Source organism: Electrona antarctica, assembly GCF_951216825.1.
Source record: "Electrona antarctica genome assembly, chromosome: 6".
NCBI classification, from domain to species: Eukaryota; Metazoa; Chordata; class Actinopteri; order Myctophiformes; family Myctophidae; genus Electrona; species Electrona antarctica.
This window is the reverse complement of record NC_136811.1, coordinates 18,807,993-18,823,752: the sequence shown is the minus strand read 5'-3', so window position 1 is coordinate 18,823,752 and position 15,760 is coordinate 18,807,993. Positions and strand designations below refer to the sequence as shown.

General features: G+C 43.2%; 1 protein-coding gene across 4 annotated transcripts in view; it reads right to left on the bottom strand.

The window, feature by feature from the left end:
• The window catches only part of LOC306924495 (receptor-type tyrosine-protein phosphatase U-like), a 164,963-nt gene extending 150,968 nt beyond the window's left edge, over positions 1-13,995 (bottom strand). For all 4 annotated transcript variants that reach the window (XM_079503013.1, XM_079503014.1, XM_079503015.1 and 1 more), the window contains exon 1: positions 13,677-13,995. In XM_079503013.1, coding sequence (XP_079359139.1) covers positions 13,677-13,749 — 73 coding nt within the window. In that variant the 5' untranslated portion in view covers positions 13,750-13,995. The remainder of the gene's footprint in view (positions 1-13,676) is intronic.
• Between the last annotated feature and the right edge of the window lie 1,765 nt (positions 13,996-15,760).

Here is a 15,760-nt window from a genome sequence, read left to right as displayed (position 1 = left end):
TGGGGGTCCCTCTACTGTACCCTCTACTGTACTATACTGTCTCTGTACTGTACTGGCACGCCCAAAATCATCATATATACAGTTAATATGTGCGTGTGTGTTTGTGTGTGTGTTAGGTTGCGCACAGGTGGTGAAAAAAACCCATGCTATTTTCGTGCTCAGACGCAGGCAGCCACGCAGCCAGCCACCCAGCCACACACATAGCTCCGTAAGGGAGTGGTTGCACCACTTTAAAAAATAAATGTCTGGAAGAGTGCATGTGGCTCGGCCAGTTAGTACACAGACCATGTGCTCCTTGTGAACTAAAAGGACCCGAGTTTGAATCAAACTCCCGTTCTTGTCTCACATGTCTCTCCTCCCTGTCCTTGGCTTCCCGTCTCTCTAGTTTAAACTCTCCTATCTAAGAAATGAAGCATACAAATGCCACAGAAAAATAAACGTGCCTGGTAAAAAAATACCTGAAAGGAACACTGTGCCCTCTTCTGACTATTTCCTATGTAGCCTGTGTGTAAATGGTAAATGGTGCATTTATATATAGCACCTTTATCCAAGCCGCTTTACATAGATTGTGCATTACATTCACCCATTCACACACACATTCATACAGTACCGATGACAGAGGAAACCATGCAAGGCACCAACCTGCACATCGCAAGTAATTAGGGGTTCAGTGTCTTGCTCAAGGACACTTCAACACCAACTCTGGGGGAGCCCGGGGTCGAACTGGCAACCTTGCGGTTCCCATCCAGGGGAGCGTACCTATGTTCCCCAGGTTCTATGTTCCCCACCATGCAAAAAAGGTTCTTTATTCCCCACTTAGAATAAACCTAAACCTAAACCAGAAACCTAACCTAGTAATTTTAGTAAGACTAAAAGTATTTTAGCAACTTAGTCTTGTGTGTTACTTTTAGTAGCAAATTCTGATTTAAGCTCAGTCTTTGAACAATCCATTGAACTTTAGGCCTGCCTAGGCTAATTAAAGGCGTAGTAAAACATTTTTTTTAATTACTTCCTGAAAAAGAAAACGTGCTGCGTGATGACGTGTAGAGATACACATCAATAAAAGCCAATACAAATGAAGCTCACCAGTTTGTTTCCCATGCTTCATTTGACCTCCTCCACAGCTTATTCTCATTCAAGATGACATCCAGACAGTGTAGCCTATTACTTGTTTTAAACTTAATCATCACGCTAAAATATGTATAGGTTGTGTACAGGTTAGAAATAATCCGCTGGCTTTTCCCAATGTCTCCATGTCAGTTTGTTTACAAATGAAATTCACATGCAGGAAGTCACAGACTTTGAGACCCCATAGCCTGGAGGGATGCGACGCTCTGATTGGTTCAGAAACTTCCCAGCCAACGTTTCCAGCTAAAACTTCAAAATAAAATGCCCACCATTTTTTATTAAACTATCTAGTCTTGGCCAACAAAAAATGTACACTGGCATAGAATAAACTAAAACATAATTGCTCAGACTCTTCAACAAAGATGGCAAAAACAAACATTCTTTGTTTTGTACTTATACATACAACTGTATAGTACAAAACACTGAAGTCCTTAAACCAGAAACCTTAACGCTAACCCTAAACCCTAAGGTAAGTGGGGAACATAGAACCTGGGGAACATAGAACCTGGGGAACATAGGGATGACCCCCCATCGGGTCACTCTATCCCTGAGCCACCGCCTCTAAACCCTTGTCTGTAGTGGATAAAGTCCAGACAAACACATTCCTGTCTGAGTACTGTTCTGGCAGAGTTGTTTCTGAGGTGACTGAGTTAGCCTGCCATGCTGTGCTCTCCCTCTGATGGGCTTCAGAAGGCTTGGCTGAGGAAAACAATCCTTCATTACTTCTCCATAAGGTCAGACCAGCGCAAATGGTCTGTTACATCATGCTTAAATGAGTCAGTGATAATTAAGCTTCTCTAATTGTTTACGCTGATGTGAGGGATAAATGTCATGGTTCATTGAAAGACAGAGTGAATGCACAGTATTTGATGTAACCTCTCTGTGTTTAGATGTCGCCCTCTCTCTTCTAGGATCTTTAGGATCCTTCTCTAAAAGGCAGGGAATGGCTTCACTTAGAGATTTGTTGCAAAGAGTCAAAGACTCCAGGGATTGTGTTACCTCACTGAGTCAATCTGAATAAAACAAATCACACTCGTGTGAAGTGAGGGGCACCCACTGTGGCTGCCACATGATGTCACAGGGGGCTTGCTGAATCTTGGGGGAGCATGATTAAGAGTAAGAAAAACATTAAAAGTCCATAGACTTGGCTGCCACATGACGTCATGTCTGAAAGCCAGACGTTGGAGGGCCTGCGCACCTAAACAAAATAAAGAATGAAACTAGAAAAAGTGCACAGGTCTCCACCAGGAGGATAGGAGTGTGTGTGTGTGTGATGTTTGGCAAAATGTTTAGGAGCAATATAAACGTGTGTGTGTGTGTGTCGCGGCTTGGCCTGTTGTAGCGCCACCATGAGGCTGATTTGAAAACGGTCAAGTGGCATTTCTTCCAAAGCCTAGTGGGAATATGCATGCACAGTTTCACCACAATCGGACGCTGCGTTGAGTAGTTGTGGCGATTTGTACAAAACGGGTACAAAGCGGGCTACTCCTGAAAAGTTTAGAAGCCAATCGTAGCCAATGAGGGTGGATTATGAGAAAACTTGATCACATGACTATGGAGAGCATGTGTACCGATTTGCGTGAAATTTGGATGAAATCTGAAGGAGTAATATTAGAAAATGTGTTTTACATATGTCGGCCTCCTGGTGGCGCTATAAAGAGCAGATGTGAAAAATTCCACGCAAAGGTTTTTCCTTGGTCCACAGATCCACAGATCCGTGCAGTTAGAGGTAAAAACACTTTTCGGCCAGTTATAGCGCCACCATGAGGCCGAGTTGAAAATGTTCATGTGGCATTTCTTCCTCGGCCTAGTGGGAATGTGCGTGCACAATTTCACGGAAATCACACGATGTGTTCATGATTTGCAGCATTTTGTTTGAAACTGAGCACTCCTGCAAACTTTGGAAGCCAATCTTAGCCAATCAGGATGGAGTCTGAGAAATCTGAAAGACCTGTTTCGTTGAATGGCTCTAGAGAGACTGTGTACCAATTTGCATGATGTTTGGACAAAATCTGTAGGTGTACTGTCCAAAAACTTGTTTTGCACAAAGCGGCCTCCTGGTGGCGCTATAACAGGCTGTTCTGGAAAATCTTGGGGCAGAGGTTCATCGTTGGCATCCAGGGAGTGTGTGTGCAAAATGTGGCATCGACCGGGTTAACGGTGCCGGAGATTAGCTGTTCACAGACGGACGGACACACGGACGGACACACGGACGGACACACGGACGGACGGAGTGCAAAACATACTCTCTCCCTATGCCTTCGGCCTGGTGGAGACAAAAAGCTAAAGAGTAAAAAAATGATTGTCCCAATACTATTTGTATCTCGTGCCAAACCCAGACAATACATTTCAGTAGCAGTAGCGGAGGTCCTCTCTCGACAATGTTCCCCAAGGGTATCTGCATTTCAGTTTTGCCTTTCAGCTCGTTCACTCAGCTAATGAGAACATTAATTACATTCCACCAAAACACATCTAAAAAAATAGTGTGCCCACAAACTTGCCGGTGAGAGACGCGTGCACGACGTGCACGTTGTTCAAGATTTGATGGTGTAAGGCAAACTATTCTAAAATGCCTCAGGGACAAAGTACAGTTGAGATATTACCATGCACTAATTAGGTTGAAACAAATTATGTAAGATGGTGCAAGACGGTAGACGGCATGCAGCATGCCACGCAAACAAATCTGGCATCAGGCTTTTAATCAAGAATTGAACAATGTCACCATGGGCCCCATACTGTAAACTGTACAAAACAAAAATAAAATGAACAAACTGTACAAAAAAAATAACTTTCAAAAGGGCACATTGCTGTCCAAATGGCAAGTGCTTTAGCACCAGTGTGTATCTGCGCATGCTCCTGGGTGTAGCTGAATGAGGAGAGAGGCCGTCTGGGAATCAGAAGGTCCCCGGTTCACCTCCGTCACCGGTCTGTGTCGAAGTGTCCCTGAGCAAGACACTTAACCCTAACTGCTCCCCGGGTGCTGTACTAATAACACACACGATTCCAGGAATTACATGTTGGGCAGACAAGATGTGGTGTTGTCGTCGTCTCCACCCCAGCACACACCCTGCGCACAATCAGGAGCACTACAGGTTTTCAAAGAGATATACCTGCCAGACGAGTAGGCTACAAAGGCTGAAAGGCATGCATTTGCATTCCAATATGGGTGATTGAGGGTCACTTTTTTCTCCGTGTATGGATTTTGGCCAGGCAGAAATGGATTTGGACAGGTGGCTGCCTGTCCTCGTCTTATTGTAGATACGCCATTGGTACTGTGACAAGACTACCTCCTCTCTCCTTTCCCCACACATCTCTGCATCAACAGGTTTCCATTGTCAGCTGTCTCTTGGTCACATGACGCCAGTGCTAAGTAGAGTAAAAGCCATATCAAACATCATTCAGCTGCTACTGCCTTTTTTCCTGTCCCCTGTTATCAGCCTACTTCCAGTCATAATCTCAGTCTAAGCTGGTTCATAATTAGCCCAGCTGACCCAACAGACAAAGGACAAGTCACAGACCTCAGAGCAGTCGGTCCCCGGCTGAAGATCTGTGTTCTACGGAGCCCTCTAGAGACAGAGGAGCTCCTGCATCCTACTGTAGGTCTGCTCCTGATCTCTGCAGTGCTATGTATTCATCAGCAAAGACACACATATATGTATGACCTACTGTAACGTATGATATACGTTTCTAGATTCTATTTTTATTTATGTCTTGCAGGGTGGAAAACAACACCAACAAAAGCCATAATTCACATTGCACTACATGGATGGCAGAATAAATATTTACATACGGTGGGAGTAATCACATAAGCTTGCATGTGACACACACACACACACACACACACACACACACACACACACACACACACACACACACACACACACACACACACACACACACACACACACACACACACACACACACACACACACACACACACACACACACACACACACACACACACACACACACACACACACAGGTTTTGCACTAAGTATGCCTCTGTTTGAACTTCTGAATTCAGCTTTTCGTCAACAGTAGTCTCCATGGGCGAGCATGGTGACATTCTTTATGGTTTAAGTTAATGAAAACACAAACGGGGTCTGTGGCCTCAGCCTGCTGTTGTACAGAGGATGACATGAACGAAAGACCCATCAGGGCCTTGAGCTCCTCAAATGAGACGCTGTTGGCCATTCCAGCGTCCATCGTAAGACACCCATAATGTCTCCTAGAGTGATCACCTGCTCTCCTCTCCTGCCTTCACATCCCCTCCCCACCTCCTCTTCCCCATCCCCTCTCCTCCCTTTCAGCTGGTAGAGGCATCTCTCAGAAACGCCAGGCAGCTGAGCAATCCTGCTGTCTGTCTGTCTGTCTGTCTGTCTGTCTGTCAGGGGCCTGTTTATACACAGACTCTTCTCAGACGAGCAGGTTTTAAAACATCTGCTGAAAACTTGTTTTGTAAATTGTATTATTTTTGTAAGGGTTTCTGACCTCAATTGCACCCAAAAACATGAACTTTGAACATTGTGTAGATCTTCTGTAGTCTGGGGTTTCTGATTAATTTAAAGTGCTCTGATTTGCCTGTGGACGGTGATGTAACAGTCCACAAATCCTGCCCCTCTCCTCGCCGCCCCTCCCCTATGCTTCAGCCCCTGGGGAGCGGTGCAGGGGAGATGATTGACAGGCAAAGTTAAAATTAGGCGTTTTACCATTGAATCTTTAGGAGCTTTAGACCCAGAGAGAAAAACACCTGGCATGGCATACTGGAGTGGATTTTTCTGTTAAAATCTTTTAATACACTTTTGAAGGACCATGGCAAAGACTTTAAATGTTGTTAAAAATATGTTTGCCGTGGGCATGAATTACTGAGCAATATAAGAGCATTATGAGGCTTTGGGTTGTACCTGTTATTGAGGTGCACAAAAAGTGTTTATACACTATTACCGATCGCAAGATAAACTAGAAATGCACTCCGTTGAGGTGCCAACTTGAGAACGCGCAAGTACTGCTCCTAACTAACGTCTATTATTACAACTGCTGTTCTAAATCCTTTAGACCCGTTATTGACCTTATACCAACCTTGAAACGTACCTTAGTTACGTCACCATCAACAGTCAATAAGGGACCACCATTCTTACCACGACATACAAACATCCTATACATACTATACATACCAAGCCGATCACCAAACGTACCTTAGTTACGTCGACCATCAAGCATGGTGGTCCCTTATTGGCCGGTGGACAACACCGTCATACGGTGGACAACACCGACATACCCAGCCGATCGCAGTACTTGCGCAAGTAATGACCCAGACTTTTGTATAATTTGTATATTTGTATAAATAAATAAAGGCTGTAACGGCAGGTTAGCGAGTCATGCCAGTAACCACAATGTCACTTGGTTTGATAGATTCTGGCTGGAGATCTGTGTTGAACGCATGCCATGATCTATTCTCACTGCCGTTGCTTTATTTTCCCTCTTCACTATCCTGTCACACTCGTGTGAAGTGAGGGGCGCTCTTATCATCATAAATCATCATACATCACATTCCGTGCTCAGCCAATCAAATCATCACATTCCGTGCTACAAACCCATTCCGTGCTCAAACGGACATACACACAAGCTGTGTGTATGTCCGTGCATAAAAAATGCTAAAAATAATCCAAATAATAACAATAATAAAACAAAGCCCGCTTTTTATGATGCGTGTATGAGAGTGTATATGGTGACAGTGGGATGAAGACATGATGACACCACATTCTGATGACACGTACGTCCCTGCACGTGCCTTTGTTTCCTTTCTCACTAGTGAAACGGAGGAGTGAAGGGACTGCTCTGACACGCCTCTCTGTGTTGGAGAAATCAATAGGCCGTAGCCATTGTTCCATCTCACTTCAACACCTGAATCACAACTAAGCTGCCGAGGAGCTTCCAGCTGCCCAAATCTCTACCAACATTATCACACAAAAGATCCTCATGTCAAACAATAGTCACTCATTCAGGAGACATCCTATACCATTACACAAGCAGGGAGGGGGAAGAGAGGACCGGAGTGACTGTTTTGACTTCCCTGTGAATGCATCGGTTTCAGGTTTCACTGGAGGTATCTCACAATATAGACACTATAAGGGCAGCTTCACAAGTCACAACCGCTCTGAACCTGGGCACTTCCTGTCCATAGCGCTCCGTTGTGTTTAGCTGGGATCGCCCTAAAGAAGCGTGGTTAAAATTGTGTTGATGCCGACGGAGGGAAAAGAAGTGAACCCTGGCGAACAGGGCGGCTAAATGTAAAGTGCACAGGAGAGCCTTTCCTCTCCTCTGGTCTTCCAGAACCACTTTCTGCAGCCTGGAGGAGCTACAGAGACTGAAACGCCTGCATCTCTCTGTTTCCTTTGTTGGATCATACAGCTCTGTGTGTCCATGCGTGCGTGTGTGTATTTGCTGTTTAGACTAAAACGCAGTAGTTTCTCTCATCTCATTCATCGCCTGCAGCCCTGGCTCTCGTCTGCGGCAGGCGATACATTTCACATCAGTTCATCATCATCATCATTTTTCGACCGTGGTCGAGATCATGGATTCCACAATGCTATGCCAGACTTCCCGGTCCTTTCATTGCCACCCCCAGTTCCTGCCTACTGAAGCACCGGTCCTTCATTGCCATCCCCAGTTCCTGCCTACTGAAGCATGTGTCCCTATAGCGATGACATCAGGGAACAACAGCTTTCTACCTCTGGTCCGCCCTGAGGCAGGACTCCAGAGAAGAAGGCAAGATATAACCTCATTGTCAGCTCTGTAGCAGTGGCCGGCAAACTGCGCTCTTCTGGATTGGACCAGTGAAGAAACACGGGGAAGGTTGCCGTATATTAGATTAGTCGATAGGTGGCTCTTCCAAGACAGATTTTGCGCTCTCATTAGAAGGCGGGTGTAAGTGCCATCCAACCGATTCTCTTGTTTCTTTGAAAGTGTCCATGTCTCGAAGCCATAGAGTAGAATCGGCTCAACGGTCGTCCTAAATATTTTTACTTTTAACATCTTACTAAGCTGGGATGACCAGATCTTATGCATGTCATTGCAGGCTGACCAGGCCATACCCTTCCTAGTTTGAAAGTCCTTTTGGGAAGAAGATATATATGAACCCAAATACTTCAGTCATCAACCCGTTTCAGAGGAGTGTTGTTAAGTGTTTTTAAAATGTGGGTTTTGTTGGATTTGCATATGTTTACGTATTCAGTTTTCGTCTCGTTGAGATAAAGACCAACACAGTTGGAGGCCTGCTCAAGAGACTGAAGGAGAGCTATAACATCAGTTATTCAGGTATAACAGATGCTTTACGCCGCATAATAATAACTATAATGATGCTGTCATTTCAGACCTGTCCTAAGGTCTCAGAGGCACTTGCCCGTAGGACAAATACAGGTCATTTTCTAGTTCTAGGTCATGTCCACTTGCTGGAAAAGTACATTTACAGTTCATACTTTACCTGCGAATTCTGGGGCGACTTATTTCGAAATCCACAGACATCTTGTGCTGTAGTTGTAGCGAACTAAAGACAGTTGCTTCTCCACTCAAACGCACTTGCCCGACGGGCAACCTCAAAGCTAACTCCACCTGCCCGAACATTTTATGTACTTGCCACAGGCAGTCGGGCAGTTAGTGTCAACCCCTGCAGTGAATATGAACACACTTTACAGTGCACACACACACACACACACACACACACACACACACACACACACACACACACACACACACACACACACACACACACACACACACACACACACACACACACACACACACACACACACACACACACACACACACACACACACACACACCTCTGTTGACTGTTTTTGACACTCCTACGACTGGCTTTGTTAGTTTACGTGTCTGTCTGTCTGTCTGTTCGTACCAAAAAATGAGCACGGTTGCTATGGTCACCCAGTTCACACGGGTGTGATTTCATTACGTCAGACATTACGTCAGACCACAGCTGATCAGTCTATATAAGACCTTACACCACTCAGTTCACACGGGTGTGATTTTTACATTTATGTCTAATAAACTATTCAATCAATCAATCAATCAAAGTATGTTGATTAAAAGCTGTAGTTGGGCGTGCTCCATTGGCTGACCAGCAACAGCGTAATCAAAATGTACCCGGCTCGATTCCCTCTGGTGACCTGAGTTGCAATGTTGTTCCATCTCTGAACCTCAGTGTCCTCTCTCTCTACTGTCCTGTCCCAATAAAGTAAAAATTGCTCTGGTGAATCTCACCATGCTCATCCCCCACTTTGAATAATATTTCACACTCACTTAACTCTTTTCTTATCTGGTCCAACAAGACAAGTGGGGAGTCCCCCACTTGTCTTGTTGGACCAATGGCAGGTCTTGATTCCTGACCCCTCGATAAAGCACTTACAATGAAGAGACCTTACCAAGATAAATATGTGTCACATATAATTATCTCCCCTGGTCTGCCCAGCTCCCTCCCTCAGAATGGTTCCTTTCAGAGCTCTTTGTTAGCCTGTACAGAATCAGCCAGTGGACTCTGATAGGACTGAGCACAGATCCCTGCATAGTTGGCAAATGGTCCCTGTTTTAGGATATTGTATGCACACACACACGCATACACACCCACACCCACTCACACTTCAGAGCCGGAGACCTGCTCTCTTTGCAAACACTTTCCTTTCCTTTTCTGAACAGTAAGCACACCTCTGCAAGGCTCTGATATATTGTACACCTTATAAAGGCATGTAGTAGTGAGTTGGAGAAACACAGGCTCTGTGCATAACAGGCCATACCCATGTCCTGTTCCAGTTCATTTCCCTAAGTATCAACGATTCTACAGACAATTATAACTGTGGTATGTCAAGTAGTCGATTGGCACCGCGACACCGCAACTATAGGGCAGCGATCTGTGCTTCTGTGGATTTGTCTATAGCTTCACTAAATTGGCTGAGTAGCAGTTTTGAACTGGAAACACATGCGTAGGTATAGGAAGGAACACTGGAGCATCACAGACAGTTCAAGCCCTTTTCAATTTACAGGGTGCAGGTAAAAAATGACAACGTTTCGAATTTCGATGTATCGGTCACATCTTCGGCAGGTCTGACGAAGATGTGACCGATACATCGAAACGTTGTCATTTTTTTCCCATATTCTACCCAGGATGATGGATCTCACATACGTGATTATTCAGGCCATAACCCCTCCTCATTTACCGCAGCAGACTGCCAGACAGTGCTAACCCATCCATACACGCATGCTTTCATTTTAGGAAAGGAGATAGCCTTTGTGACACAGAAGGACAATTCGTCCAGATCACACCATGCTGACAACAGCATTCCACGTTAAGAGCGAAGAGCTGAGGACAGATGGTCAGCGACTATTCATCCTGTTCCTCTCAGACACAACAGAGCAGTGGAAGTTAAACCATGAAATCTCACACAGAGATAGCAGATAGGCCACCCCAGGAAACAGTGGTCTTTCATGTCCTTGACACTTCAACACTCGCTCATTAACCCATTCAGGCCTGACGTCGAAATTTAAAAAAAAAGTTTTCTAAATCATGACAATTTTCGGAAAGATTTGAGGCACATTTTAACGATTTTTCAAAAATAGCAGACCTACAAGTTCATAGCGCGCCACTCGGTGGCGCGCTATGAGCTTGTAGATCTGCTATTTTTCAATAGCTAAATTATAACAATGTTTAAAACACCAAAACTGGTTCCCGCCCCAAAATGGGTTAATGGTTAATGTGGTTAAACGTTAACGTGACATGGATGCGTTCCAGGTCTCAATGGGTTAACAGCACCGTAAGACCCCACCACATCTTTTATTTCCATTTTCATCCATCAACCCCACCACATATTTTATTTCCATTTTCATCCATCAACTTGTATTTCTAACGGGCCAATAGGTCACCACCAAGGCTGAAGTACATGAACGAAACATATGGAAAAATATGGATTTTATGTGCAGATCTCAGGTACAGAAAATGCACCCAGGGTGTCTGTTCAGCAGGAAGTAGAACTGTCTGGGAGGAATAGTGTGGTTCCTCTACATCTTACGTGCTGCTCCTGATTATTCACCTTTGCCCGTAGCACTTGCCCTAGCCTTGATGACCTTGCAAGCGTACACAGAGGCTAAAATTATGTAATTTAGATAGCATATTATGTAGACATACTAGCATTGATAGTGTATACTTAATATGTATAGATATTCTACTGTTTGACGGATGCTAGGTTCTTAGCTTACTTATGATCCTTGATGACTATTTCTATGTATTTGAAGTATTACCATGTGTTGTTCTTGCTTACTGTAAATCACTCTGGATTAAGTACATTGTGATGTAATAAATCGGAAGTCCTCTTGCTATAATAAATGATGTGAAAAGTAATATTGCTATCAATCACTCCAGTTCTTACATCTTTACAATGGCTCCATGTCTGTCAAATACATTATCTCAAAATACTACTGTTGGTTTATAAAGCATGTTTGGGGCCAAAGTACAGAAAATGTCTAATCTGGTACTACTACATCATGAACTACCCAGAGCTCTCAGGTCACTGGGGTCACGTCTACTTTCTGTCCCCAGATTCAGAACTAAATGGGGGAGGAGGAGCGTTCACTTTTTATGCACCAAAGATAAAGACCTTAACTTTTGCAACTGCCTTATTGTGCCTGAGTATTTAATTAATTAATTTATTATCATTTATTTTGCACTTGTAATTTTCTTCTGCACTGTAATCGTATTTGTATGCTTTTGTTGCACCATCTAAACTTTGTGATGTTTTAATGTTTTATGCAAAGCACTTTGAATTGATTGTCTTGTTGCTGAAATGTGCTATACAAACTTGTCTTGCTATAAGTGGTGTAAGTGAACAGCAAACTATTATTGGCTAATGGTGGGAATTATAATTTAGCGCAGGCGGTGCAGATCGCAACACCCCAGTTAGCAAACAAAATAGGCATGGCAATTCATGTTGACGGTGCCTGACAGATATGTGGTGAGGCGTTGCCATGCCAATGAGCGCTTATAATTATCTGTGTGCGATTTAATTATAACTTTCTACGTTTCAGTCCATTCCTCTTAATGATCTGCTTGGCTCACCTCTTGACAATACACTCACATCTCCAATGACTTTGTGTTGATGCTTCACTGAACTCTGTGTAAGCCTGTACATGAGAACTAAAAGCCAAGAGATGCGTGTGGAGATTTATAAACAAGAACAAACACACATCAGCCTGGCTTTTGCTGCAGTGTGATACATGCTGCTTGTTCTCATCAAAGAGCATCCGAGTTATACATGTATATGATTGCCACATTGTTTATTACAACAACTTTCACATGTACACACTACAAACTGAATTCAATGTCGCCTGCGTCGCCTGCGTGTGTGTGTGTGTGTGTGTGTGTGTGTGTGTGTGTGTGTGTGTGTGTGTGTGTGTGTGTGTGTGTGTGTGTGTGTGTGTGTGCAGGCGTGCGTGCAATACCAAAACATAAGCCAATACCAAAACATAAGCATTATTGCATTATCAAAATCTAGCTTCAAAGACAATGGTGAAGACTGAAGACACACCTCAGTCAGTCTAGAAATACCTCAAATCAATCCCATCATTGTCATCAGAGGTTAGTGGTTACATAATATCTTTGACACCAGGTGGCAAAAATAACATTACATTGTTTTTGTAATCATTATCAATGGATCCTTCCTTTGCTGGAAAACATATTTTACAGTGTTCCCAAAAGTTAAATTGTAGTGTTGCAAATTGTCACTGTAGGCTACTCTCTCATTCTCTCCATAACTCCATATATGATTTGATATTAAGTATTAGTTTTAAGTATTCAAATAATTAGGCATACATTTGAAATCCCTACAATCTGGAAACACATGCAAATAATTGAAATTGAAATAATTTCAATCATTCTCAAATAATCATGATGTTCACACTGAATGCCAGTATCATTGTATCAAGTATTTTACAGACATCCCATCAAATCCCCAAGACTGTCCATTTGCTTGAATGAAAAAAGTTAAATGCGCGCGCACACACACACACGCACGCACGCGCACACACACACACACACACACACACACACACACACACACAGGATCATCTGTTTGTATGGATTCCAGGGGGTAAGCTAAATAAGGAACAGTTAAACAGTTAAAGTATCCATTTTGGGCCCTTAATGAAAATGTTTGAGAACCAATTCACTTTGACCTGACATTAACAGTCAGGTCAGGAAGCGTCAAGGATAGAGCGCGCGATGTCACTGAAGGAGAGGCAATTGAGAAATATCACTTTTACTGTAAAGAGTTAGCAATTAAAATCATTGCGACAGAAGCTCTTCCCATTGGCTTCTTTTGTTATTGTCTCATTTCCAACTATTAAGTTAATAGTCATACAAAGTTAAAATATCGTCCACTCCGTGACGCACAAAATCCAGACCAAAGCAAACTGTCTCCAAATCAAGGCGCACAACTTCCCAGCTGCGCTCGTCATGAAGAGAACACAGAATTAAATGTTCTTACCTGTTGGTCCCTCCTCAATACCATCAGCGTAGATCTGAACGGTTAAAATCAACAGAAAGGCGCAGGTGTTCATTGTGCTGCTGTTGTTGTAATCCACCTTAAACGAGCGGAACAAATCATTTGCATAGATGATGGTGCGCAAGTAAGTTACAGTCTAAAGTCCGCCACCATCATTGTCCTCCATATTCCTCCATGTCTCACTGAATGTATTAGACACTCACTATAGACACTTTGTAGTTTGTAGAGACAATATACTATTAATTGATTTGATAGTAGCCTGTGTAGAAACACTGTACTAGCAGAGAGACTGGCTGCTCCTGCTGAGGTCTGACGTCAACTATAGCAGTTCTTTCCCAGCGGCGCAGAGACACACAATGGGAGACGGGCGCCTCCAAGCGGCCGTTACCAGAACAACAACTTAAAGTCACTACTTTGTTTTCACAAACGCAGATTGATAGGCCCATTATGAAACATATAGAATAGATGCACCACGATCACACACGCACCTCGCACCATAATCACAAGGTGGGGAAATTGGGGTAGCCTATATTTTCCTTTTAAAACGAATATTTCTATATTCAAGCACAATGGACAGTCATGTCATCAGGATTTCATGTGATGATGTCTGTAAAATACTCCCCCCCCCCCCCCCCCAACAAAAGAGAGCACAGTGACAACACTAAAACTGTATCTTTATAAGCCATAGGCCTAAATAAAATAGATAAAATAGAAACGTCTCAGACTGTCTGCAGCCCTCTAGCATGCAGTCAAACGGCAGAGTAGCTCAGCAGGTAGCCTACAGCAGGAGTATTAGTTCCACTACAATGGCCAGACTCCGTAGAAATGAGGCATTATCCAGACAGACTCCATCCAGTTTATATCATCTACTACTGCATGCAGGATAATCTCTTTAGTGGTCCACAATTTAGGCATTTAGCAGACACTCTTAATCCAGAGCGATTTACAGTAAGCAAGAAGAAAAAACATGGTATTGGTAATACATCACATAAAAAAGTCATCATGAATCATACGTAAGCTAAGAACCTAACATGCAATATCTATATAATTAAACTGTAGGCCTATATGTCTACATAAAATGCTATCTAAGTTACATACATTGAGCCCATGCTGTTAGGTCGTCGGGGCAATCTATCTGTCTGTCTGTCCATGAAAAGAAGCAGGTTGGATTATTATATAACCTCTATGGACGACTTCACCCATTTCCAACCTACTGTATCTTCATATAATTGGTCCTCACTAATGGTCATGATACATTTTTTTTTTAAATCTACTCTGTCTTCAGAAACGCAGTGACATCATTTTTATTTATTTTTTCAAAGAAGATTAATATATATATATTTAGATTTGTATTCATGCAAGAACAATGGCTTCCATTAATTATAATAGCTTGGATTCCCCATCAATGATGTCACTGGTAGGTGGGTTTTTGAACTGTCTAGAGTAGGCCTAGACATAAATGGCAGCATGCTATAATGAGCATTAGTAAGGACCAATTATATGAAGATAAAAAATGGGTGAAGTCATCCTTAAATAGCAGGCAACTAGTGCATCTCGATGTCGTCCATTAAGTATTTCTTCTTCTTCTTCTTCTTCTCAATTTCAATGTAGCCACCCTTTTCTCCCAGTTTAGTTGTTATACGCACCAGTAGGCTCTGTGCAGTGTGCCAAATTAGGTGGCATACACAATTGTCCTCCTAATCTGGTTCATTTTCCCATAGCTTTGATTGGCTTTGCTGCAGATTTGAACCATAAACACGTGAAGATGCCATGTGTGTTTCCAATGCCGCCCGCTGGCTGCTGACAGTGACAGTGCAGTCCAGTGACAAATATGAATTTCCCCCATGGTCAATTGTGTTCGTAGACGCTTGGCCAAACTCAGATGCGCACCGTGGTGGATTCTAGCCTCCACACCCTGTCCAGGGCACCACCTGATGCTCTGGACTTAAGTCTCGGATTTAAAATTAGGACTCATTTGCTTAAAGTCTGGAAAAAGGTTGTAAGTGTTTATTTTAATACCTAATGAACCCATTTATACCTGAGGCCGATTCTAAAACCTAACCTAA